The 24,374-nt window shown below is 40.3% G+C and overlaps 1 protein-coding gene across 2 annotated transcripts in view; it reads right to left on the reverse strand.

Moving 5' to 3' along the window:
• Window positions 1–24,374, reverse strand: part of snx7 (sorting nexin 7) — a 43,878-nt gene that overhangs the window by 10,919 nt on the left and 8,585 nt on the right. Inside the window, exons 4-8 of one of the 2 annotated variants that reach the window (XM_053412127.1) lie at window positions 23,631–23,789; window positions 20,965–21,163; window positions 20,346–20,545; window positions 17,354–17,440; window positions 6,345–6,497 (exon numbers count right to left, since the gene is read on the reverse strand). In XM_053412127.1, the coding sequence (XP_053268102.1) occupies window positions 6,345–6,497; window positions 17,354–17,440; window positions 20,346–20,545; window positions 20,965–21,163; window positions 23,631–23,789 (798 nt within the window). The remainder of the gene's footprint in view (window positions 1–6,344; window positions 6,498–17,353; window positions 17,441–20,345; window positions 20,546–20,964; window positions 21,164–23,630; window positions 23,790–24,374) is intronic. The other variant, XM_053412128.1, reaches the window with a different exon arrangement.

Consider the following 24,374-nt stretch of genomic DNA (forward strand, 5'->3'; position numbering starts at 1 on the left):
GCTTAATAAATAATAAAGAACACAGTGCTAACAAGATAAATGAGTGGCTGGATGTACTGTTAAGGGATATTCATTGTGTACAATTGATCCTGCTAACTCTTCAAGATGTTTTCAAGACAAGATGGTCTTTCAGCTCTGCTTCATCAAAGATGCACACATTACGAGTAAGAGCTGAGGCTGGAAAAAGTGTGGTTTCCAAGTAGCTAATAATAGCCCATACACAAACAAGACAGGACCAGGCCCCACTATACTAAAGATGGAAATGATAAATTCAACCAACCTTCATCTGACATTCACACACGAATGTGCACAAATTGAATTATTAAACTTCTGTTTAGCTTTTGTTCTCACTTCTTCTTCTTCTGTCTTTGTGCGCTTAATAACCTTGTTTCCAGCAGCAGCAGCAGCACCAAACATCAGACCAGCTGATGAACATAGTGGAGCATTTTGCAACTTCTCATAATATGCAAGAGGCTAAAGCAAAGCTAAAAGTAGAGTCAATAAGGGACTTAGAAGTATTAAGACACAAATACCACTCAAATTATATAGAATATGGTCAGCTGTTTGCTAGCACCATCATAACTTTCAATCCCTCCATCTCTGCCTTTGCAGTTTTTGGCTTGAGTGTGTGTGTGTGTGTGTGTGTGTGTGTGTGTGTGTGTGTGTGTGAGCTGCACCTCATTCTGCAATGAAGACATCAACAAATACCATGGTCTGCCACAACCAGCACAAGTGTCACAGTGCTTAAAGTCTTGGTATACTGTGAGGATCCTGCCTTCCTCAGCCCCATGCATCCAGCTTCAATATGTGGACAAATCCAAAGCTTGACAGACCTGCCTCACCCAGTTATTGTACTGCCTAACACTTATGTTAAGCCTTCTCTGGACAGTCAACGGATTAGCTTACAGTCAATTCAAACAACCACTGTTCAGATAAACGAGCAGTTGAGGATTTTGATTTCCATTTTCATTTTAACGACCTTTGCATACAGCTTATTGTTATATTTTACTCATACATGCCTCAAAAGCAGAGCTTAAAGAGCAGCTATGTGTGCTAGCGCAGGGCAATTAACCAAAAATGTATCGAAACAGACTTTAACATTCTCTAACCGACGTAATTTTGCTCATGTCGCTTAATGCCGTTAATACTTTCCCCAATTCATACATTCAAATCTGGTTTCTGCTACGTTCCATGCTGTATTACCCTGCCGCATGTCCTCCCTGTGCTCACTTTACATGTACCTAAGAGAAAGGAGAAATGTGCATCCTGTTCGCACCTTGCAGCGTCTGTCCTGCCGGGCTGTGACGGGCTCTAACCTAGGAGTCATACACATCTGACCGCAGTAGACAGACCACGTAGTGATAGAATCCCCCGCTATATGCAAATAAACACATTCATCACCCCGCGAAGATTCAATGTGTTAATAAAAAGAAGAAAAAAATGCATTGCATTTTAACCGACTACTGAGCTAACACACTGGGACAAATTCACATAAATACTTTTTACATTAAGAAAGAAGTATCTTCATGTATAACGTTTGCCGAATATACAAGAAGGCTCAAATAATACACAAACATCTGTTGCTTAAACAAGAGCACAAACACGTATTTTGCATCACAGAGAAGCAAAGAGTGATCAGACACCTGGTAAAACCCAGACCGGCGAAGAAAACGATTCAGCCGCTATCATCAAATAATCACTAATTAATCATAATCAAGGCAAGTCTTAAATAATCGGGATACTGATTTGAAGAGATATCACCCAGCCGGAATTGTGGGCCTTCCTGCCTTTTAACCAAAAACTTTTAAAAAGTGATGTGGAGGAGAAGAAACTTTGAGGCTTCATTTTTTGTAAATTCAAACGTAGGAATTAATATGTGGTATAACTCAAGTACAAAGCAGGCAGTCTCATTTCTCATTATTATTATTATATCCGTGGCTGTATGTATTATTCTGGCAAAATCACGGTTTTAAGGCTCCCTTTTTAACAAATAGTTTTCCTGACTAATGCCTTCATATTCAGTGGCAGTGTGCCCTTGGGCGGCTTCTATACACTTTCCACATTCCCACACACACAGTCCTACACTTCCATCTTAGTGAGGACAGTCATTGGCATAATGCATTCCCTCGTGCATTAACCATCACAACTGAATACATAACCCTAAATAAACCCTAACTTGAATCTAATTATAAACTTAACCCTAAAACCAAATCTTAAACCGCTAACGGCCCCTGAGAAAAGTGGCCAAAATGTCCTCAATTTCCCAATATGTCCTCACTCCGTAAGGGCTTTACTCAAAATGGTCTTCACAAAGATATGAATTCAAGTACACACACACCAGTACTCATTTGATGTATTGCACTTGGTTGCTGCGGGGCACTGTGCTGGATGATGGGTGTTTTTGTCATTCCTGCTGCAGGGAGAGGCCAGCAGAGTTGGCCTTCCCTTTCAGACAGAGACACTGGAGAGAAAGCCCAAGTATGAAAGGACAATCACAGACACACATGCACACACACACGCACGCACACACACACACTAACACTATTGTCAAATCAAATAACATCTTCTTCAGAAATAACAATAGCAGGAAGAAATCAGATTTTTAGCAACACCCTGTTTAGTTACCCTTTCTTGAAAATTAATGTTTTCTGCAGCTTTGATAAAACATTTAACTTTTATAAGACAAAATAGTCTAAAGTACAAAGTTACTCAAACTAAATATATGCCGGGCATTCCAGCATTAGTCTGCAGCTACAGCAGGCTCCACTCTTCAGACGCTCACCTTCGAAGCAAAGTTTTCCCACAGCAAAGTGAGAAGCCATTCCTCAATGCAGCCTGCTTTGTGCATGAATACATTGTCATGTTGAAGGAAGAACGAACAAAACACAATCTTTGGCACGAAGTAAAGCACTCTAGTTTTTCATTTCTATTATTTTTCAATGTTAAGTATCTATTATTTAATCTTTAAATGTGTAATCCCCTAGCTACCAACCATTATCCAACATCAACCAATATCTTTACAATATGTGATTTATAGGAACAATTTAAAAGAACAGCCGTGAATCAAACCTTCAAATCCTGCCACCCTCTGCTGACTGAGCTCCAGTCTCCATGACCAAATTACATCAAAAGTGGAAGCATATTTCTGTGCGCACTGCTTTCTTAGACATCATGACTAACAAAAGCTATAATAGACTAAACAACTGTTGCCATAACAACTTCATTGTCTCGTTCTCCTTCTCCTGTAATGCTTTCTTGTTCTAGCTCACTCCATTGTTCTTTTCTCAACATTTAGCCCCCTGCCGTCTCTGCTGAGCTGCCTGGTCCTTAATCTGGATGGTCTCTTCTACATGGCAACTTGCATATTCTCTCTCTCTGTTTTACTCTCCTCCATCCTCTTTTGATATCTCAATGCTCTTCTTTCAGGTTACATCCTCTCCCTCCAAATAGTTATATCATACAAGAATTGTGCGCCGATTTTCTCAATTATGAGTGGCCGAACAAATTTATAAGGAGATTCATTGCTCGGTGAAAAAGATACAATAAGTTTGATTAGACCCTGTGACCAACCCAAACGAGTGTAAACATCACAGGATATGAATAAAAAAATTAGATGGAGCTGAAAGACTTTAAAGCAGTTGCCACAAAAAAGTTATGAGACCTTTATGGCAGAAAGCATGTAGGAACTGCCAATGGCATTAACATTTGAAGAAGCTCATTTCATGGTCTATTAGTTGCACAGAGGTGCTCAAACCTGACTATATAATGTAAACAGATTTTTTTCAACTATCCCAGAATCCAATGCTCTGCTGTTGCAAAAAAAAAATTGGGGAAAAATGTATATTCAATGCTCAATGAGTAAAGTGTTCTCATAGTAAAAGAGTGAACAAGAAAGCCACTAACCTGGAACCAGGCAGGGTGGATTGTAATTAATGTATGGATTCTACATTGTTCTACATTGATTGTGACGAATAAGGATCTTAAACTGGTTGGATCTTCATATTCTTGCTGTTCTTGAAAAGATTTTCTGATAAAATAAAATCTTCTCGGCTCAGATTTCTTAAGTTAAATGGTGATTTTTATCAGGCAGCTGAGGGAACTCATGGTTGAACTGTAATAGTACATGTAAGCTTCTGTGTACTTCTGAGCATACTCTACTTTCAATCTTATTAACCACAAACTTTCCTCTTTGACAATGGTCAGACTGGTCCAGAGGGGCCAGCAGGTAACAGACAGTGAGAGCTGTCAGGTCAGGACGTGAGGCTAAGGCCACTTATTGTGTGACCACAAAAATCGGGAGATTTGGCTTTTCATTGCAGACCATTTATTTAACAAGAACAATTCTAAAATGGAACAGTGTATATCCAGCTCTAAAAAGAGAACCATAACACACTGCTAAAACTAGACTTCTCTACAGGTAGCAGAATATTAGAGTTCTAAGTAAGTTATTAAGTGAATATTTAGAAATGTTACTATTAAACTTTAAATGTAGTCAATGTTATTTCCATCATCATTCCTCATGTCTGATGAACTGTGAGGACCTCTTGATTTATCCACTCAGCTGGATCAGAGTCTCCTTGCTGAGTTTGTATGCCCTCACCTTCTATGTACAGTGCCTTGCATAAGTATTCACCCCTCTTGGACTTTTTCCCATTATGTACTGTTACTAACTGGAATTCAAATAGACTTAAATAAACTTTTTCCCGTTTGATCAACAAAACATGCATAGTACTTTGGAGGTGCAAAATAAATTTTATTGTGACACAAACAATAATGAGAACAAAAAAGTTGACATCTGTTGGGTGCATAAGTATTCACCCCCCTGTGTCAATACTTGGTAGAACCCCCTTTCGCTGCAATTACAGCTGCAAGTCTTTTGGGGTATGTCTCTACCAGCTTTGCACATCTAGAGATGGAAAGGTTTGTCCATTCTTCTTGGCAAAAAAGATGAAGCTCAGTCAGATTGGATGGAGACCATCTATGAACCGCAATCTTCAAGTCTTGCCATAGATTCTCTATTGGATTGAGGTCTGGGCTTTGACTGGGCCATTTTAAGACATTAACATTCTTTAATCCAAACCATTCCTTTGTAGCTCTGGCTGTATGTTTAGGGTCATTGTCCTGCTGGAATATGAACCTCCGCCCCAGTCTCAAGTCTTTTGCAGACTGCATCAGATTTTCTTCAAGGATTTCCCTGTATTTGGCTCCATCCATCTTTCCCTCTATTCTGACCAGTTTCCCTGTACCTGATGAAGAGAAGCATCCTCACAGCATGATGCTACCACCACCATGTTTCACTGTTGGGATGGTGTGCTCAGGGTGATGGGCAGTGTTGGGTTTTCGCCACACATAGCGTTTTGCATTGAGGCCAAAAAGTTCAATTTTGGTCTCATCTGACCAGAGCACCTTCTTCCACATGTTTGCTGTGTCTCCCACATGGCTTCTGGCAAACTCCAAACGGGATTTTTTATGGATCTCTTTCAACAATGGCTTTCTTCTTGCCACTCTTCCATAAAGGCCAGATTTGTGGAGTAGACGACTAATAGTTGTCCTGTGGACAGATTCTCCCACCTCAGCTGTGGATCTCTGCAACTCCTCCAGAGTAACCATGGACCTCCTGGTTGCTTCTCTGATTAATTTTCTCCTTGTCCGACTCTTCAGTTTGGGTGGACGGCCTCCTCTTGGTAGGTTTGCGGTTGTGCCATATTCTTTCCATTTTCTTATGATGGATTTTATGGTGCTCAGAGAGATGTTCAAAGCTCTGGATATTTTTTTATAACCTAACCCTGCTTCATATTTCTCCACAACTTTATCCCTGACCTGTTTGGTGAGCTCCTTGGTCTTCATGATGCTGTTTGTTCAGTAATGATCTCCAACAAACTCTGAGTCCGTCACAGAACAGGTGTATTTATACTGAGATTAAATTGCAGACAGGTGGACCCTATTTACTAATTATGTGACTTGCAAATGTGACTTGTGAATGCAATTGGTCGCACCAGATCTTTGTTAGGGGTTTCACAGTAAAGGGGATGAATACATATGCACTCAATACTTTTCAGATTTTTATTTGTAAATAATTGTGAAATCCATGTAATATTTCCCCCCACTTCCAAATGATGCACTATTTTGTGTTGGTCCATTACATAAACTCACGATGAAATAAATTTTAATCTGTGGTTATACCATGACAAAATGTAGAAAAGTCCAAAGGGGGTGAATACTTATGCAAGGCACTGTATGTACATAAACTGTTGCCTAGATTAATGATGGTCCTCTTTAATTAGTAATTAGCTCCATATGCACTTAATTCTAAACCTTTTGATGATCAATAGAACCCATCTCACCTTCTCATAGTAGTCCACATTCTTCTCTGCGGTGGAAATAAAGGCTGATCTGAGGTCACTTCTCATGCTCTTCTTCCAGTGGGACCAGTCTCCCTTCAAGGCATCATTAGCCATCTCCATCCGGTCTGACAGACCATCCACCTCCTCCTGCAGCTGCCGGTCAAAAACACAGAGCAATGACTGAAGGTTCAGAGAACAAGCATCACAGGATCAGCCAAATAGAAATCAAAAAAGATGAAGATAAAGAGGTAAAAGGATGATAATGCTCATTATGGCAAACTAAATTTTTTTTAATAGTTTGTTTTGCATCATATTTAAAAGACCAATGTATGCATATAAGGTTTTATGGAATAAGCTCAAAACAAATCAGTGATTTTTCTCCTATACAGAAAGACACTGACTGTTTCATGCTTGGATTGTTCTTGTACTGACTTGTGAGAGCTAACGCAAATCAGTTCAAATGAGGTTCGTGCATAAGTATCACTGTGTGTCATTTCCCAAATATAGTTTTGCTTGTCAATTTGTGTAATACTTTTGTCAGTCGGCGGCTGTGGCTGAGGGGTAGAGTGGTCGCCCTCCAACCAGAAGGTCGGCAGTTCGATCCCCAGTCTGACCCATCTGCATGCCGAAGTGTCCTTGGGCAAGATGCTGAACCCCGAATGGCCCCCCATAGAATAACTAAGTGCTGCTAATAGATGCACTGTATGAATGTGTGTGTGAATGGGTGAATGTAGAACTGTACTGTAAAGCGCTTTGAGGGGTCAAGACTAGAAAAGCGCTATATAAATACAAAGCCATTTACCATTTAGTTTCCAGCCAAATCCACACTGACGAGTGTCTGCCTGTATAAACATGTGTCTGTCCAGCTCTCCAACCTGCCTGTTTTCAGACCCCCCCATGTCTTCTCAGTCTCCAGCCCAGAACCTCAGTGAAACCAGCTTAAGAACTGTTGATGGATTTTACAATAATGTGTGTGTAAATTTTAGATATTACTCAAAACAGTGCAAGATTAAGTATTAAATATTAAATGTGTTTGTGGACCAGTGCAGCTACTTTCACAGACGTCTCTCTGTCTGTCTGTGGAATGCATATCTTGCAAACCGTTTATCTAAGCAGCATCACACTTTGCATGTCTATTGTCAGAGAAAGTGAAGGGCGGAGTATGGTGCAATTGGACATGTGATATATTCAATGTTAAGAAAAAAAGATTAAACAGGCAATCAACACTCTGTAGCAGTTGCAGTGTGTTGGAGTGGAGAGGATCAGCATGCTACCAATCGGTTTGTGGACCGAGTTAACCTGTTTTTTTTTATTTCCTTAAACGAATGATAAACGACAGCAGTGGTCAGTAACTGGGTCAACCACGAGTCAAAACCACCACCAGATCATTTTGATATTTGGATTATTTACATTGCAACATGACTGATACCACACAGACACACAGCACAGGCGTGGATCTCTGTCAAGTCAACAACATTCACACAATCCTTTCCTGTTTGGCTATTTGTCTTCAAAGTAGAATCATAATGTTCGTTTTGTTGCTGCAATGCTTTATACTGACGGGAATTACAAAGCTTTTATTTTGAAAAGTTGCCAACTTGTTTCTCAAGATTGTGTCGGTTGCGTAACAGACCTCTGAAATAACTGACAAGCAATGTATGAACAAATATCACCAGTTCAGTATATCATTCAAACTTATACATAAACAATAATAAAGCAATTACAGTTTTATTTCATATCACTTTGTACCACAGACTGTCTATAAAAAGCTCTGCACACAACATCCAGCACTTTAACAATAAAAGCTTGACGATATAGTGTAGAACTCACTAATGACCAGGAATAATTCTGAAGTAGCTCCAGTGCATTAACACAGGCCAAGAAATCAAGCCATACCAAACAGGCAGGTTTAGATCGGGCACTGCACTAGTTAATACATATTCAACAAAACCACAAATGGAAAAGTAAATTGCTAATCAAAAAATATCAATGGAATAAAATGTATCATCCATGACGACATTACCAATCCCAGTTCACAGTTTGAACTCACAGAAAATTGTCACTAACTCTGCAGTTCCTCTCAGCTAAAAAAAGTGTTTCACCCTGTAATAACTAGTTGCCTTTGAACGTGGCCAAGTGTTATATAATTTATTTTGTTCTGCTTCCCCAGAGTGGCTATAAAAAGCAATGGATACTGCTTTGAAAAACAAGTTTTAACCTGAATATAAAAATGATGATGAAGAGATACTGAACCAAAGACCCACAGTGGTTTCACCAGATCACAAAGAACAGGAGGAGCCAATGCGCTCTCTCATTTACTTCATTTAATTAATATAATTATATGCATTACTAAACACCATTTAACTTCATTAATCTAATAATTAAATTATAAAACAGTAAACTATTTAGTTATTTTACAACATTAGAGTGGTTTTGAATCCATCCCCATACACACTCTGTCTCTCTCTTAAGTATTCATACACATTAAAAATTTGATTGTCCCAATTGGGGACACAGCTTTTGTGCCAAGTGGACAAGCTGTCCCCAGTTAACTGGTCTTTCTTCTGAAATGTGTCCCCAAAGACAGATTATGACAGATAAGCTGGGGGCTTCTCATCGGCGTCCTTGTTACTGCAGTGATATTGATCCAAAAACCGGCTATATGGCCAGATACCACAGTGCATCTGTGTGTGTGTGTTCCATTATTTTTCCTCTGTACAAATTCTTTAGCAGGAACATATGGGCCAATTGCAGCATCACCAATAGTGTAGGTCAACACCAAAGTGTGAGGGTTCAGCAACTGTATAATCCGAAAGAGGCTTCATCCTTATGCGCACAGTAAATCATTGCATTAATATGAAGGAAAAATGTTATTTTCAGAGTTAACAGACCGGTGCTGAGTCCATTTACCTGCACAGAAGTATCACAGTTTGGGTTTCGAAATATCCTAGTTATGTTTTTGTAATATTTCTCTACAAGACTTCCATATAAATTGCTGTAATCATGTAAATTGACAAACTTGTTTCATTAACCCGAGAACACTAACGTCGGGTGTTTTTAACCCAAGCGAGTGTCATGGTATTTTCATTGTGTTGCTGCTGTCTGAGTAGAGTGGGTCCTTGGGTAGCTTTGGTCTGCTCACTGACGTCATAGAAGGTAGGGTAGATTCCCTGCTCCCATCCCTGTTTTTTTCAATAGGCACGTGTTCGGGTAATTTTCACCCGACGTTAGTGTTGAAGGGTAAATTTTTTTTAATATGATATAAGTTGTAAATGATGCAGGGAGACTGTGCCTTCACCGGAAATGTCCCAGGAATGGCTGGACCGAAGAACAAGTTCCCAGCGCTATTCCTTTTTTGGGGGGGAATTTTTCTTCTACGACCCCCTAATTTTTCACAAATTTAAGAGCCTTTTTATAGGGTCCCCCCATGATACCTTTTTTTTTTCATTTTATGAGATGTTGTATCAGGGAAAATAATAGAAGAGTACTTCAAATTGCCATGTATTGTTGTGCATTAAAATATTTTGATGAAAAATATTTTTTATCGGGTACATTGTATCGGGTAAAATTCACCCGACGTTAATGATACTAATTGTACGTTAGTGTTCTAGGGTTAACAACATTAATTCACATTACAGTTCATCATGATTCTCCATTCCATCAAAAATCAATCAATTTACATTTTTAAATCTGTGGTTTTTTAATTTTGTCAGCCTACTTGGATTTCAGACAAAAGCATGGAATATGGTTTGATGAAACAGGGAGCTGCTAAAATAGAGCACCATTGCCTCCTCCTGGCTGTAATGGGTCATTGACACATTCATTCTGTCTCTGGAAAGGTTGACTCATATAAAAGCTTAGTATTTCCTCTCCAATAAAAGGCTGAATAAACTTTGAAGAAGAGAGCGATTTTATACTGTGCTGTTTGAATTTCACATTCTCATTATACCGGTCAGTACAGTTCTGCTTTACCGCTCATACACAACTTAAATATTTTGTGTTTCAGACTGCTCAGTCATGGTATGTGCCATCCAGTTATGACTGAACAGACTTCACAAACTTATCTGATCGATTTCCCACTACTGTGTCTCACTATTTTCTACGAGGACACTCCTTAAATCAGCAAAAAAACATGTTAGGCCCACCCATACTTAACATCCCAATGCAGAGAATAAAAATACAGCACATCAGTTTGAAAAAACATTTAAGGAGTTAAAGACAACTTTTAAGGTGTTTTTGAAAAAGTTTAAATGATAGTTGTACATTTTGAGTGGCAGTTGGAATAGAATCTGCACAACACTTAAGTAGTATGTCATCTCGTTAAGTTAGTTAAAGGCCTAATCCCATTTCAGCCTTTGGCTGTAGCTCCCAACCCTCCCCCTTCACTTTGCGTGTTCACCTGTGTAGGGTGTAGGGTAGGGATGTTTTTGTATATTATAGGTTTGTTTAGTTACTGCAAACAATAGCAGTGGTAGGGGTAGGGCCAGGGGGGAATGGGATTGGGCCTTATTTGTACAATGAGGAGGTTATGTTGTTTTTATGAACAGTAAATAAGAACTGTGTCAAAGGTTTTTGTAATATTAATGAAAAGGGCAGCTGTGTATTCTGTTATCTAGTATTGAGACTATATTGTTTGTATAGCGCTATTCCTCGGCCTGAAGCTTGACTGAAAAAGAGAATACATGGAAAGAACAAGACAAGTATTCAAATATTTCGAGAAGACACAATAGTTTTGAGATTGTGGAAAATTGTTTAGTTCAAATTCGTGATCACCTTCATGGAGCGGAGGCCCATATATGCTGGATTTCAAACTTAAATGATGCCAGAGTTATTGCTACTATTACAAATATTAGTGATTACCTCCAGTTGATGTTATCGGGTGTTAGTGACCAACAGCAGATGTTAGTGACATATCTTCAGATATGTACCATCAGGAGTTTCTGCCTTTTAATCACAAGACACCCACTCCTAAGACAGGCCCACCACAGGTTGATCAGATCTGGGTGCATGTTCCTAGCAATTTGGGGCCCAGTTGGGATCTTACCTCCTGATCCAGAGCCATTGGCTGCAGCGTTCTTCAGTGTGTGATGTTTCTTTTATGTTCTGGTGCAGGGCTTGTCCGTGGATCCCCTAGATCTTTGAGCAACCTGAAACTCCTGATCAGTGGAGAAAGCCTTTGTGGAGGTGCTCTCCCAGCCCCCTCACCTGCACCACAGAGGATCACTCAGCACAGAAGAGAGCTGTTTGCTGATTGGTCCTCGTGCTTAAGAGGCAGCGTATGAGCTGCCTCAGGAGAGACTCAGACACTCGAGAGATGCCCGGACTGAGCGAGAGACTGAGCTGCAAAGCTAGTCTGCTTTAGGTTGAAGTTTATTTATGTTTGTTAAATGTGTCTGATTTAATAAATATGTTAAAAAGCGAATGTTTCATCTCTGGTTGTTGTGGTGAGGACACCGTGGCAAGGTCTACTGCCACAGCCTTCTCTGCCCCTGTTCCCCCTCACAAACAAATGTTTTTCTTTGAACTGCGTCTGACGTTTTGGATGGCTATGCATTGGTAGCAGTTCTCTTTGTTTTAGTTGTTGCTGCAAGGCATTTGAGTACCTGGTTGTGTCTCAACGTATTCAAGGCCTGTCTCAGAAAATTAGAATATTGTGATAAAGTTCTTTATTTTCTGTAATGCAATTAAAAAAACAAAAATGTCATGCATTCTGGATTCATTACAAATCAACTGAAATATTGCAAGCCTTTTATTCTTTTAATATTGCTGATTATGGCTTACAGCTTAAGAAAACTCAAAAATCCTATCTCAAAAAATTAGAATATTTCCTCAGACCAAGTAAAAAAAAGATTTATAACAGCAAAACAAAATCAAACATTTGAAAATGTCCATTAATGCACTCAGTACTTGGTTGGGAATCCTTTTGCACGGATTACTGCATCAATGCGGCGTGGCATGGAGGCAATCAGCCTGTGGCATTGCTTAGGGTTTATGGATGCCCAGGATGCTTCAACAGCGGCCTTTAGCTCATTTGCATTGTTGGGTCTGGTGTCTTTCAGCTTCTTCTTCATAATACCCCACAAATTCTCTATGGGGTTCAGGTCAGGGGAATTGGCAGGCCAATCGAGGACAGTAATGCCATGGTCAGTACACCAGTTACTGGTGGTTTTGGCACTGTGGGCAGGTGCCAGATCATGCTGGAAAATGAAATCCTCATCTCCATAGAGCTTTTCAGTAGACGGAAGCATGTAGTGCTCTAAAATCTCTTGGTACACAGCTGCATTTACTCTGGACTTGATGAAACACAGTGGACCAACACCAGCAGCTGACATGGCTCCCCAAACCATCACTGACTGTGGGAACTTCACACTGGATTTCAAGCAACTTGGATTTTGCTCCTCTCCAGCCTTTCTCCAGACTGTGGCGCCTTGACTTCCAAATGAAATACAACACTTGCTTTCGTCTGAAAAGAGGACTTTGGACCACTCTGCAACTGTCCAGTGCTTCTTTTCCATAGCCCAAGTCAGACGCTTCTTCCGTTGTCTTGAGTTCAGAAGTGGCTTGACCATGGGAATACGGCTATTGTAGCCCATTTCCCGGACACGTCTGTGAACAGTGGCTGGACTCCAGCTTCAGTCCACTGTCTTTGAAGCTCCCCCAAATTCTGGAAGCGACCCTTCTTCACAATGCTGTTAAGGCTGCGGTCATCTCTCTTGGTTGTGCAGCGTTTCCTGCCACATTTCCCCCTTCCAACAGACTTTTTTGTGGATGTGCTTTGAAACTGCACTCTGTGAACAGCTTGCTCTTTGAGAAATTTCTTTTTGTGTCTTACCCTCCTGATGGAGGGTGTCAATGATGGTCCTCTGGACAGCAGTCAGATCAGCAGTCTTCCCCATACTTGTGATTTAGTTTACTGAACCAAGCTGAGTGTTTTTCAAGGCTCAGGAAACCCTTGCAGGTGTTTCGAGTTAATTAGACGATTCAAGTGATTAGTTGAATACCCTACTAGTATACTTTTTCATGATATTCTAATATTTAGAGATAGGATATTTGAGTTTTCTTAAGCTGTAAGCCATAATCAGCAATATTAAAAGAATAAAAGGCTTGCAATATTTCAGTTGATTTGTAATGAATCCAGAATGCATGACATTTTTGTTTTTTTAATTGCATTACAGAAAATAAAGAACTTTATCACAATATTCTAATTTTCTGAGACAGTCCTGTACATACCTACAACAGGTAAGAATGTGCCTGAGGGTAGCTAGAGTTGAGCACAGTGGGAAGGATGGATTTTCGTTCAGCCAATGCTGTAGGTTTTTGGGTGAGGGAAGAACGTCATCGGTTGCCCTAAGCAGGAAGCTTATCCTGCTTGCTTCCATTCCTCACAGTTCCAGCTGATCTTCCTTTTCTCTGTGCTCTTCCATTTCATCCATTGCCCGTGTCTAGCTTGAATAACAGCCTTTGCACATCTTGCTGCCTCATCCTGACCCCATGAATTTCCAAGACAACCAATTTTCGTCGCTCGGTAGGAGTTGCCTTTTTCCACAGGGGTCTACTCTGACCTATGCCCGTACCTCCTCTTCCCTGCAAAACTAGGCCCACAAGGTCAGCATTGTGGAGTGCAGCTTTAGCCTGTTTAGTTGCCTCATTTGTTGACCATTTCTGTTGTCAGTGATGGTCCAACAAACGATATGGATGTGTCACCGTAATCGGAGAGGGTCATCTCCGGTCTTGTCTTGGTGCATTTAAACTCCTCTACAATACTTGAGATCCTGTAGGCAGGTTGAGGATACCGTGTCTATACAGGTAGAGGTTGCTTAGACATCTTAAGATTCCTAACCATTTCCTCGCATTGGAAATGATTATTCTCTCTATTTTCTCAATTCGTGAGGGGAACATCAACTATTATAAGTGGCCACATCAGTCAGGGTACAGGGCAAATTGTGATATGCAAGTATCATCAATGTCATTGAAATTTCTGTGAATGTAAAACTTGTATTTCTACCTCATAAATGGCATTGAACATCAGCTGTAGTGGCATGTAATCTGCTGATATGGAAATGAGTGAAGGTTTAAAAGTATTTTCTGACCCAACGACCTGTCAATAAAAATGATATAGGTGTATTTTCATACACGCTGCTTCAGCGCTGCTTTTGGCTGCCACATGGTTTCTTTGACAAAAAGCTCTCTTGGAAACAGTACCAAAGGCATCTTTTCCACCAACCCCACCCACCTCATTAGCACTGATGTGTTCAAGGCACAAGATGACTGATATGCATTAGAAGCTAAGGGACTATATTATCCCCCCCCCCACACACACACACACACACGCACGCACGCACGCACGCACGCACGCACACACGCATGCAGAGACACAAACACACAGTTAATTAAAGTATGAATAGAATACAAGTCTCTGGGAGAATATCTTAGTCCTCCTTAATTAAAATTTCACAGAAGGATTTAGATATCAGCTGGGTGAGGGGACACACACCTGCACCGTACACAACAATGCATCAACATCTACACCAGAGACAAAGACTGGTTCACAGCTAGATGCAGTGGCAAAGAAAGCATCTGCAGCAGCACGATTAGGAAGGCTAGGTCAAATTATTAACAGTCAGCTCTTTCTGCCCAGGATGATTCTGCTGAACTTTTAAAGAACTGTAACATCTTGTCACAAAAACCCTGTCCCACCTCAAATTAAAGAAATATATGATATCATTATTGATAGATCATCAGTGATGGAAGCGTTGAATCCCCATTTCCTCTCCTCCAGTCTTTTATTTATCCTGCCTGGGGTAAATTGTAGACAATTTGTCCAGTAGAGAGAGACGAAAAACTCGGATTGATCTGACTGTAAATGTTCTTTTAGTTTGAACATTAATGCAGATGTTTACATTATCTGCTAGTATTTAAATTAGGTATTTTACCAGATATTATATGTTTCTCCTGTGCTCACGCTGCAGACCCGTCGAGACCTGGTACAAAGATATATCCTGAAAGATCAAACCTCAAGTAGTGAGCTCAAAGTTTAGCTGTTCACACCTTGAATGACTGAGTCTATCTCCTGTGAGACCTTGTGATCATATCTCACTTCACCCACTCTATATGTAAATGAGATCCATGAAGTATGTAATTTGTATTTGTGAATACCAAATGATTGTGTTTTAACCCAATCCGAGTAGAAAAATGTGTCCTATGACAATATTTTGGTGTGTCTTTGGGTCAGCTTGAAACAATGCAAAATCTACTATGAAGAAAGATCTTACCAATTTGAAATAAAGATTAAAAAAATAGTTTCACAATGTGGTGGTCAGTATTGATATTGTTCTCGCGCAACATAACTGTTCCATATGAACCTTCAACTGAAAAATATGTAAAACAAATAACGTTCAGATACCATTAAACAGCCGTGTCATTAATAGTTTTTAAAGTCTTCTAACAATGTGTATGTATCATGAAGTACGCTTGAGTGTAAAATCGCTGAAGTGAACGTGACTGTGCCATCAGGCGTACAGAGTGCACTGGAGATCACTCACAATACACAAGAAAAACTATTCACATTCAAACTTATATTTCCACTTATATTTATATATGACCATTTATGGTTGAATGTGGGCATTTAGAGGGCGGGATTTGAGCCAGATCCACGTACAAATGTTTCCAGGTGGACTGTGATTCATAAAGTGAACATTGTGTTCAGGTGTGCGTGCGCAACGATTTTTTTTGGCGTCGGCTTTTGTGCACTTGTACACTTTTAATATGAATCCTATGCTCTGATTTATAAATGAGGCCCCACCCCTTACAATGGAACAATTGTGGCCACATGAGTTTCTGAATTTGTCTGTGTGATCAGATCTCAGGACGGATTTTGATGCCCGATCTGAATCTATGTTAAGATCTGATCTTAACATAGAGATCTGATCTCAAGAAGATGGTAGACTGTGCTTTCTTGCTCTTTAAATGCTCTCCTCTTCATTCCATCCACAGCTGTCTTGAATGACTGTGGACTGAGGAGGGGACTCCTTCCTGTGTTAACTAATAGATGCTAGCTGCTGCTACCTCGCTGGTTTAAAAACTCTTGCCTGTAATTATTATTTCCACCATCAATGTGACTTTGATGCATTTACACCTTTACTGTCATGTGGTGAATGTCTATCAAACTGCAATCCAATCACCAAAAACACATTTTAATACAGATGTTAATGATGCATTTACATCTAATTTAGCTCACATCCTTAACTTAACCTTTGGTGCTAACTTTTTGCATTGTAGTGGATCCTTTAAACTAATATCAAAACATAAAAATCCTAGAATCATTGCTTTATATACACCAATACATCCTCTGTTGTGTGTGTGTGTGTGTGTGTGTGTGTGTGTGTGTGTGTGTGTGTGTGTGTGTGTGTGTGTGTGTGTGTGTGTGTGTGTGTGTGTGTGTGTGTGTGTGTGTGTGTGTGTGTGTGTGTGTGTGTGTGTGTGTGTGTGTGTGTGTGTGTGTGTGTCTCAATTTCCATATGTCCATGAAATAATGATTGTAAATAAAATACAAACTCACACATTCATAGACAAACCCCTCTAGTAGAGTGTTTAAAAAAAGCTCAGTCCTTTGCTTGGTAAACTTTCTATCTTCTTTCTATGTCTCCTGACATTTTGAAGTGCGTCATCTTCTAAAAGGGATATGGGATTTTTCATTACTCCATGATTAGCTGCTGGGCTTACAGTGTAAAATAATATTGACAGCTCGTATTCCCACTGAGCTGAGGACTGACTTCCAGTCGACAAGCCTGGATATTTAGATAATCCTCCCAGGAAGCCTCCCCACCTCCAAATATGAGCTGAGTCTGGCCCTGTGGGAGAGACCACACTCCATGCTTCACTTTATTACACCTAATCTCTGGGAAAATGACTGGGGGACACAAAAACACCTCGGCTTGCTCGGGGGGGGGGGGGAGAGAGGAGTGTGTGCTTCAGATTGTCTATGAGTGAGGATGTGAAATCATACTTACTTCCTCTTGTTCACCTTTTCTTGAAGCCAGAGCCTCATTCTTGGCTTCAAACTCAGCCTGGACGTTGTCTCTGCGTCTCATCACAGTCTAGAAAATACCAGTAAACAGCACTGATAAATCTTGCTAAAATCTATTTTTTTATCCATCTTGGTGAGTCTGAATATTGCTTATATTTACATAAACATCCTTTAAACCAGTGGTTCTCAACCTTTTTTCAATGATGTACCCCTTGTGAAATATTTTTACAGCTAAGTAAAAAACCCCCACCCCTCCTATCTCCTCCTACTTCTCTCCCTAATCCCCACAGCTAAGTACCCCCTAGGTATTTTTGGTTGAAAAAAAGATGTAATACACAGCGCTGTGCCATCAGTGTCTGATTTATTAAGCATTTAATATTTATTAAATAACAATTTTTAAAGGATTTTTCAATGGATGCTAATTTTAAATACATTTAAAAAAAATCTCACCTACCCCCTGGAATACCTTCACATACCCCCAGGGGTACTAGTACCCCCATTTGAGAACCACTCCTTAAACGCTCTCTAACATCACTTTCAATGGTGTTAAAAGGAACTGTACAATGACAATGTAAGTGAACGGCCTGGCAGTGTTGTTCTCATCCAAATTATTACGATATTTTCAGGACATTTTCAATGACATCATAGTGTATGACTCTACATCTGCTTTTAGACATGCACCAACCTCCAGTAATTCTCTGGATGGGGTTGTATGTATGCACATGAATGTCCAAGTGAGAGCATCCAGATGCCCTGCTGTGTTTTGTAGCCAGTCCCCTAGTAAAAACTAAAACCTCTAGTAAAAGGGTGCCCGTTTGAGATCCTTTGCAAGAGTCACTCATCGAGTCGGTGTGCTGTTGACGCTTTTAATAGGCTGCAGACAACAAAACAGAAAAGAAGATTGCAAATATCTCAAGATAAAAACGTGCATCAAATTAGAAAACACTAAGGAAGATGTCAAGAAAGCTTTTAGTGAGATGAGCAGATGCTGGTGACGAACTGAGAACAATGATTTCTGGGGAATTAATATGTTATGACCACCTTCAGCACCTTCGTTTGCCCAAACCCTCCCAGGAAGGAAATGAAAGTGACATTTAAATCAGATCTGAAAGATTCAGCAAATTACAACAATAAAAGAACTAAGAAGCAAATGGATAGACGCTACACACATAAATACTAATCATCGGGTAATTCATTATAACAACCAGTCTGACAAAGCTGCCTTGAGATAATGTATGTTGTGATTCCGCGCTATACAAATAAAATGTAAAACTTGTAACTTTTTGAAGCCACTGTGACCTTGAACTTCAGCTTACAAAGTGTTTTAATCTTCGAGTCCGAGTAAATCATTGTGCCACATATAAAAGGCTGAGGGGTGGAGCGGTCGTCCTCCAACCAGAAGGTCATTCGGCAGCCCCACCTTCATGCCAAAGTTACCTTGGGTAGGATGCAGAGCCCTGAATGGCCCCTCATAGATGTTGAATGCACAAATTAGCAGTCGCTTTGGATAAAAGTGTCAGCTCAATGATATATAATAATAATGGAATGAATCGTCTCCTTAATGGTGTTCCAGAGTTATCACCTTCACAAGGCAAAAACTGTGCTGTGTGAATACTTGCACCAAATTTGAAAAAATTCCCTCAAGGCATTCATGAGATATCGTGCTCATGAGAATGGGACTCACTAACAGACTTCCAGATGGACAGACAGACTATCCCAAAACATAATGCATTCGGCCACTGGTTATGGCCGGCAAAGAAGCACAACAAAGCCAAACAAGTGTTGTTAATTGTGTAATGTGTCTGTGGAGAGGTTTCACTCACATATTGGATGAATAATACGGTTTGATCTTCGGTTTGTTCTCTTGACAGAGAAGCTAAAGACGTCTGCGCTCCCGTTTCTGTGGTAAGTCAAGTTTAGTATTGTATTTATCTGTTAGTTGTGATGATCAGGTGCTTGTTAGTTTAGCTCCGCTAGCCTGCAGGCGACTGTACAGTGTTATTGACCCAACATGAACCGACATGAACCAACATGATCCGGTCCAGCCAGCGGGGAAAAGCGTTAGAGTTGATGAGGATGGGTGTGTTTCACTCGCCAACCCATTTGACTTGACTACGTTACACAGATTGTTATTCTGCAGAAACATATTTACTGTGATCAACTGAAACGTGAGTATTTAAAGTCACATCTGCATTTTAAGAGCAGCTGTTTAAAGTAGCATTATGTCTCCTAAAGCTCTTTATTCAGAGTATTGATGTTGACGTTGATGTGAAGCTATGTGTCTGTCTCATCTTTTTACTTTGATGCAATCATTTTACTTTAATGCTGTATTATAGGCAACATCTTTGTGTCGCGCTGAGCGCTAAGGCATGTGAATTGTATTTGAAATAGGATTTCTGCTCCCTGCTGGCACTCAAAACACAGCCCATAGTATATCTTACTGGTCTTTATAGGCCTACTGCTTATAATAATCAGCTACCTCTATTTTAGTGACGGTGACATGACGTCATACAAAATTGCCCTACCTGAAATTTCAGGCTAAAATCGCCACTGCTACATCCAATAAGTGGATTAGAACTTAATTCATGTTCCTTTCAGGATGAGCTCTTTTCGATAGCTCTCTTCTGGTTTTTGTTTAGTTCTAATTTGCAAATGATCATGGTAATAAGAGTAATTACTAAACATTAGCACGTTTACATAGTCGGTGTGAGAATGACCGAATGCTGATGACTTGTTTGACTAGCGGGAAAGTTGACGACTGAACTAAACATGACAGGTGTTGATTTATCATCCTTATATGGAAATTAGCCTTACATGCACAGGTAGATGGATGTAGAATAGGTGAGATTTACCGTACTTCACTGCATTAAGCTTTTTATTCCCACCTCTGATGAACATGACAAATCTTATTCGCACGGACAATTCCCACTCACACATGAAGAACTTCTGATGTGAGCAGTGTGGTCTTAGCTCACCTTCAGTGTCTCAGCACACAGGATGTACTCGTGCAGGGCAGGGGCAAGGACCTCAGACAGATGCTGGTTGTTCTCTTCTGTTTCCTTACTGCAGCGTTCCACACAGCCGGCCACGGCCTTCAAGGGTTCCCCCAAGTCCCCCTCTGACCCTGCCCACTGGGCATACACTGGGCCATACTGCTTCAGCTCATCTAGATACTCTGGAAGCACAGAGGACTCCAGCGCCTCTTAAATCATTGTGGTTTCTTTCTATTGTGATGTACTACCTGGATCTCACTCCAACATAGCAGTTATTAGATATTAGTATTATTTCCACCCTATGTGCTGAGCAGAACTCTTTTACTGCGAGTATTTGCAATCACAAGAAAACAAAAGGCTGTCTTTGATCTCAATGTTGGTGTTTGTACAGTGTTTTTGAGTTTGTACAGTGTTTGTGGTTTGGGTTGAAATTCAAAACACACTGGTTTGAACATTATCATTAACGTGGATGGAATGATGGACATATGGAATTAAAAGTTACTGAGAGACAAATGTGTCCAGTCATAGCTTTTTTTCTTCACTTCTTTACCTTGTAAAATATATATAGTGTACATTTTTGGTAATAAGCATGCTGCAGTACCTCTCTGTTCTTTGATAATCCTTTGGGTGACTTTGTCCACAGAGCAGATCTTGCTGCTGAAGTCCTCCACATACTCCTGCATAAAAGTGAACTCCTCTGGGCGGCTCTTCAGGCCTCGTACTGAGTTGGCCACTGACCTCACCGTTTCTCCCATCCTGCTCAGGAACCCTGGACCCTGTTTCTTGTGAGACGTCAGCTCCTGTAGGAGGTCATAGCACAGGGCTTAAATAATATTGGGTACCAGTGTCGAACCAGTTTCAAAATGTTCCTACTGGTTATATCTCCTGTCTGATCGTCAGTCTGTTTAAGCATAAGCGTTGAAGCAGGGGAATAAGGCATAACCTGGGTCACCCAACAATACACCAACAAACACCTTTAAATTGCTTAGTGGACAATGTCACAATGTCAATTTGCACTTTGCATAAGAAGCTTTCTTGGTCATTGCGCCTCTGTGACAAACTGGTAAGTAGAATTTATTTTAACTGTTAAAAAAAAACATCCTTTAAAAAAAATGTATCAACCCAAGAGCTTTATTGTCAATGCAAGCTAGTGACGCTATAAATCACCAGACCGACTCATTTCTGTTTCTGCGATGACTGGGTCCTTGCAATTGGGGCTGCACGATATTAGGAAAGCATGCAATACTTGATAACGTTGTTGAATGATGATATGACTTTTAATTAACAAATGCTTAAGTATATGGTGTTAAAGTCTTTCTGTTTTGGTTTGCGGCTAACATAGACCCCATACAGTGAGTAGTCTATGCAGAGACTGAAAACTATAAAATGCATTATTTCCATTCCAACAACATGGTTTTATTGAAAACCACTGACAGCTCCGCAGCCCGAAGAAGGCGCCACGCCACATCGCCACAGAGACCGTGGACACCCAGGGAGCCAATGCACAGGTCCACTAAGTCCACTTACAGTGAACATTGGGGTCTTTTCATTCATGTAACTGTTCTACAGTTTTCACAGGCTCTGTCAGTAATTTACTGCTCTTCTCTGTGTCTGTATCATTTGGCTGCACTCGGCCTACAGCATCGAGCCAAACTGTTTTTTTACAGAGTTTACACTTTTCACTTTATGTGTTGTAATTGCTTGATTAATATGGTGTCACTGTTGTTGTACAGTCTTGTGCATAACTACCACCTTGAGGACTGGAGTGGAACCGTTTTTTGGTGCTATCGCTAGTTAATACTTCAGCATAATGATTTACCTAATTTCCCCTGATCTTTAGACAACAATAGAATAACAGGTGAACAGCAGTCTGCTGGAACCTTAGAGTTACTTGAAAAAGTTCCTGAGACTAAAACTACAAGGTACCTTAATTCAAAACTGGGCTCTAGTAAGGACCGTTTTGAGTTAATGGCAGGGTTAGGGAAAATTCTTCTTATCAAGGCTTATTTAGTTTTTTATAAAATCCCTCAAAGGCCATAATAAATTACTGAAGAAATACCAATAACCTTACTTATTAATAGCCTCTCCATTGTGACAGCTGACACTGCTGCCCTTCGACAATCACAAGCACATTAAGATGTCACAGCGGATGTTTTTTTCCCGAAGAGTGGAAAAACAACAGGGTAACCCCTTTTGGTTTCACTTAACAAAGCTTTAATTTAGCATGATAATTTGAATTCAACAGCCACTTGCCATCACTGAAGCTTTAACTAAATTTTGGGACCTCAACCTCCGGAGGCTGCATTTGAAGACAGATTGGGTCACAGCGGTTTGACTAGATCAAATTCCAAAGCTTCTCCAAATGCAGCTAAAAGATGTGTCCTTTCACCCCCTTGTAACGAAGTCTCCAACATGTGGATCCTTCCTGGCCCAACTTATCCCAGGATTCATTGCACTTCTGTTTCTTGAGGGGGTGATGGCGGTAAAGAGAGAGTCGAAAACATTAGAAGATTCTATAAGAACTCAACCGAACAACTAATGGTACACGTTTAAAAAAAAAGTTTTTATTGAAACGAAGAACTTTTCTGGTTGTTCTCTTGCTAGGCAACGGCTGTAAATGGTTTTGTATTTATATAGCACTTTTCTAGTCTGGATGACCACTCAAAGCGCTTTACAGTACAGATTTACATTCACACACAAATTCATACAGTGCATCTAGTCGCAGCACTTAGTTATTCTATGGGGGGCCATTCGGGGTTCAGCATCTATTCGCAGCACTTAGTTATTCTATGGGGGGCCATTCGGGGTTCAGCATCTTGCCCAAGTACACCTCGGCATGCAGATGGGTCAGACTGGGGATAGAACTGCCAACCTTCAGGTTGGAGGACGACCACTCTACCCCTCAGCCACCTGTAGGGTGATAATCTGGTGCTGCATTAAGCAGACCAGACGGAGACTACACGGCCAATAAAGGATGCAGCAGCTGCATAGACCAGGTCCTCCGAAAGATGCAGCCCCTGAATTGAGACACAGCTTAGGTTCCCCAAAAGGTATGTTTTTCATCGCCATTAATTTTTTTACTTCTTCATTGTAGTCTGTTTGTAAAACCACCACTCGTCATCCACCAGATCTCTGCAGTGAGACTAAAGTTAACTCAGTAGATTTTTGAACTGGCAGCTTTTAGCCCTCTGCTTTTGATTGACTTAATGATAGAAACAATTGTTGAATGTGCACAGAGACTCTCTTAGTGCTGTGTGCGTGTGTGACCTGTGCAGTGAGGAAGACGTTGAAGTGCTGGCTGAAGGACAGGATGGGATGCTCAGAGATCTTGTTGAGGAAACGGTGCAGAGCTTTTCTTCTGGTCTCGATGAAGTCTTCGTTGAATCGTTCCACCATGCCTTTCATCACAAACTTCTCCGGCAGCGGCTGTGGAAAGACCAAAAGTGTGTCCTAAGTCAAAGAGCCAAATGATGGTAATGATGGTTAAATAGTTCCACATGGCCAGCACATTATGTGCTCCCCTGCACATAGGGAGTTAAACATGGATGGTGTGTTGAGTTCACATTTTTTTTACTGTGAACTCAATCAATATGCGTTTTCCATTATAAAACGATCGCCATAAATAATGATATCTTTACTCCTTTCATCTTTTACACTAGTTGTTAAACATGACTCTAGTAAACAGCCCTTTATATATATTGTATGTCAGACAAAAAATCTATCACCCATATTCACATGTGTGATTTACATATTTTTAAATGTAAAAAAAAGTGTATACAAATTAAAGAGCAATATCAGAAAAAAACATGCTTAGAAGGATAAAGCAATCTGAAGCCAAAGAATAATCTATTTTTTCCGCATTAGAGAATCTTGGACTAAATAAATTGTTACTTCGGTCCAAATGTTTGTGGTGTAGTTTCTTGGCATGATGGCTTTTCTACAATGTTTATGACATTAAAAATAAAACATATCTAATGTAATATAACACTAGAATATGTTTAAGATTAAACT

This window comes from Pleuronectes platessa, chromosome 20 (genome assembly GCF_947347685.1).
Source record: "Pleuronectes platessa chromosome 20, fPlePla1.1, whole genome shotgun sequence".
In the NCBI taxonomy this organism is placed as follows: domain Eukaryota; kingdom Metazoa; phylum Chordata; class Actinopteri; order Pleuronectiformes; family Pleuronectidae; genus Pleuronectes; species Pleuronectes platessa.